The following is a 3642-nucleotide window of genomic DNA, read 5'->3' on the forward strand; positions in this document are numbered from 1 at the left end:
TTATAATAGTCATGTAGATCAGTCTTTTGTAATGGATTGGCAATTTAGACCGTTTGTCTAGTAAATGTTGCAATAGTCGGAATCTACGAGCAGTTTCTTGCCTTTTTAGTCTTGTATGAGGATTCCATGTCAGTCGTTTGTCGAGATGTAGTCCTAAGTAACGAATCTGTTCGACAGAAATAAGTGGGGTATTATTAAAGGATATTGTAGGGGAAGAGGTCATGGGTTTACGTCGAAGGGTAAGCGAGTTCTTGTAATTATTTTTTTCAGTTTTAGGATTTTTTTTTTTTATTATCTCATCAAGTTTTACTATTTCATTGAACCTTACTCGTGTATCTTTGTTCCACTCGTAATGCTCAATGGATTAAAGAAGTTTATAGTCCGTCGTGAATACACTACACGTTAAGCCGGTTGATTTATTTATCATGGATCTTGATATTTTTATCACTTTTGATCTATTTTCTGTGCCATTTTAATCTAAAAACAGTTGTTTTTTAAAAAAATTACGGTTTAATAAGTTCATTCTCCGAAATCGCTAATAAACTTTCATGTCTCCTTAAATGAGCTTTAGTTGAAATTAATAGCTAAAATTGTCATAGATAACGATATTTAATTATCAATGGTTCATTCATGACTATGGGTCGTATCTATGGGAATTTTAGCTCGTAGTTTCAACTATAGCTAATTTTCACTCATCTCTGCTCCACAGAGGGGACATCGAGTGCAAAGATATATATCTTCAAATTTGGCAATTGCGATCTTATCATTTCTAGATAATAATATCGATTGTAAGTTGAGATATTGGGGTAAATACCGACCCTCGGGTTGAGACAGGGCTGACTGCCCGAGGGTAGGGCCCTTAGTGACTGGACATAGTGATTGAATGGACAATGGGGTTCATGGTCCACCAGGGTCCCTCAATAGGCCTCCCTCTATCACTCCGTTGGTCGAGAACTGAGGCCTCTCTCTCTCCATCCCTCTATCTCTCCTATTGACCATAATCGTGAAGAACTGTCTGGAATTTGATCCTATATCTCCTCCTTCATTGTAGTTTAACAGTGTAATTAATTTAAACATGGATTCTGACCACCTCAAAGAACAGGATTCCAATGCATAATATACATCCCACAGAACAATAAGAAATAATTTTTAAAATGAGTTATGTTCACTTATGCATTTTAGACCATCCTAAAGCTATTGTTAATTAATTTAATATAAAACAAATGAATAAGGTGTTGATGGTCGACCGTAGATTAATATGTGGAAAAGTTGGTAGTGATGAGTACGGTCAGCAAATAAACAAAAATTATTTATTGCCGACGTTTCGACCAGAATTTCAGGTCTTCGTCGAGGCTAAAAAAAAGATAACAACCATCATTCAGAGAAGTATAAAAAGTGAAAAGAAATAAATAAACCAACAAATTAAGGAATATACATAACAATGGATATAAGTAACAATTTAAATCACTTTTTAAGCTTTCGAGATATAGGATGACGAAGAAAATAAATTTCCAGACCTAATTTTTGATAGCAGCATTTTGTACATGCTACTAACTTAAAATGTTTAAGTAATTACCTAATGATCCTTCCATTGTATCCCAAACCTTCCAATCCCACATCACCACCTTCGAAGAATGGTGTCAAAACTGGAGAATTAAAATAAATTCAGGACTCCTATTAATAATCGGAGTTCGTTTCTGTTAAGGCCTAGCAGCCACTTAGTTTTAGAAGTAGAGGGTTTAGTTATTAAAATCTTGGCCTGTCTCAGCCCTATACAATCCCTCCACTCCTTACCGCCTTTCTTCCATGTCCAATCAAAAACTACTTTTCTCTGATGCCTAGGAATGGTTCTGATCCTATAGGAGAGTGCTCAGCCCCGTTTCTAGTAAGCTAATCTGCTTTTTCATTACATGTGATTCCATTGTGTCCTGGGACCCACACAAGCTGAAGCTTCTTTAAGCACGCTAATGATTCTAAGGCTAGTTTACACTCTCTTAACAAATTAGAGGTGACTCTAGGTGGCTCCAAGGCTTGGAGGGCAGACAGACTATATGAAAAGATGGTGATGCCAGTCCTATCGCAGCTAGTGACTTCAGGGCATAAAGCTGCAGACAAGATGGCAAACACTTTTGCCTGAAAGACAGTCGAGTGCTTGCCTGGTGAGAAGCTTAATTCCCAGTAGTAGTTTATCTGACCCTAACTCAGTCCCTGATCTCAATCACTAACTACAACCAGTCACTAACCATCCAAAACCACTAGTTTTTATTCTAACTCCCTCTTCCGTTCCTGACAATCTTTCGAAGGGCCTGAAAAGAAGAGACCTTCCAATTTTTTTTTTTTTTTCCCGAACCCTCTAAAACAGAAATAAGAAGTGAATTAGTAAGTGCATTACTGTGAAAAAGAAAAGTAATTCGTGTTGTGTCTTGCCTTTTACTACTTTTGGTATTTTAAGGTTACCTGCTATGTTTAATGTCATATATGAGCTATCCATTCTAAAAAGGAGCTATTTTAAGTCCGGAGGTGAGGGGCCTCCTCGTGTTGTATCGCATATAAGATAAAAATAAAAACGTTAATTAATAAAGACGATAGATAATGGTGAAATAATAAGAAAAACAGTCAGAAGTCGAAAAAGAAGTGTGTGGGAGGGGATGGGGGTGCATCAGAAGATGGAATTATGAGGTGATGTTAATAGGGTTTTTGGAACCTTTCCTGCCCTGCCACCTCACAGGAAGAGGGGATGGAGTGATAGACTGGAATACTGGATTGAAGGAAGCAGGGAGACTGTCGAAGTATTTAATGTGTCTATGTTCTGTGACCTTCCAATGTAAAAACGTCATTAGAATGCTACCAATGGGTAGTTCTATACACGCTTATATCACTTCACTATAACTTACATCAAATTTACTGAATGTATTGTTATGTACAGTTGTAAAGTTCAGTAAAGATATAAAAAAAAAGAAAAAATCAGTCACTTTAAAACACTTGATATACATCCTAAATATCTTATTTTTTCAGGTTCCCAGAAGAAGAACCAAGCCAGTACGAGCCGAAGGAACAGTGGCGCTACCTGGGAGCAAGAAGAGCAGGCCTCCTCAACTACAACTGCCCCGACCTCTACCCGCACTGCTCGATATCATTTGTACAGTTATTCACCACTTTGAAGCCGGTTATTCCTTGAAGAAACAAAATATTAAAATACATACATATGTTGTATGTACAGAACACATAATATATTGTTGGTGCAATGCTAAAGCGGCGTATCTCAAAATTCCTGAGAACATTGTATTCGAAGCACAATTGCAGATATTAGAGAGCATTTAAATAAATTTATTCATACTAGAGCTCACCCAATTTAAATAACCCTACAGAAATATTTGATCGGCTTTAGTGTCTTAGAGAATAAAGAAAACTAAAAAGTAAAAATTAATAAATTTAAAAAATTAAGTTTTAGAGCTATAAACAGGGAAAAAATATACTTGAGATATTAATAACATACAAAAACAGAAAAATAAAATAAAATAAGAATACTATTTACTGGGTGATACTAATTATAAGGATAAACTTTTATATAGATTTAAGTAGGAATGAAATGTCTATATTGATTCAGTTGGAACTGGATAGTAAGACAATGGTAGTATAAAA

General features: G+C 35.8%; 1 protein-coding gene across 1 annotated transcript in view; it reads left to right on the top strand.

The window, feature by feature from the left end:
• LOC106687710 (uncharacterized) overlaps window positions 1-3289 on the top strand; it is a 35504-nt gene extending 32215 nt beyond the window's left edge. The window contains exon 4 of the mRNA XM_067044743.1: window positions 3016-3289. Coding sequence (XP_066900844.1) covers window positions 3016-3178 — 163 coding nt within the window. The 3' untranslated portion in view covers window positions 3179-3289. The remainder of the gene's footprint in view (window positions 1-3015) is intronic.
• The last annotated feature ends 353 nt before the right edge of the window (window positions 3290-3642 follow it).

The sequence above is a fragment of the Halyomorpha halys genome, unplaced genomic scaffold (genome assembly GCF_000696795.3).
Source record: "Halyomorpha halys isolate HHAL.00 unplaced genomic scaffold, Hhal_1.1 Scaffold40.1, whole genome shotgun sequence".
In the NCBI taxonomy this organism is placed as follows: domain Eukaryota; kingdom Metazoa; phylum Arthropoda; class Insecta; order Hemiptera; family Pentatomidae; genus Halyomorpha; species Halyomorpha halys.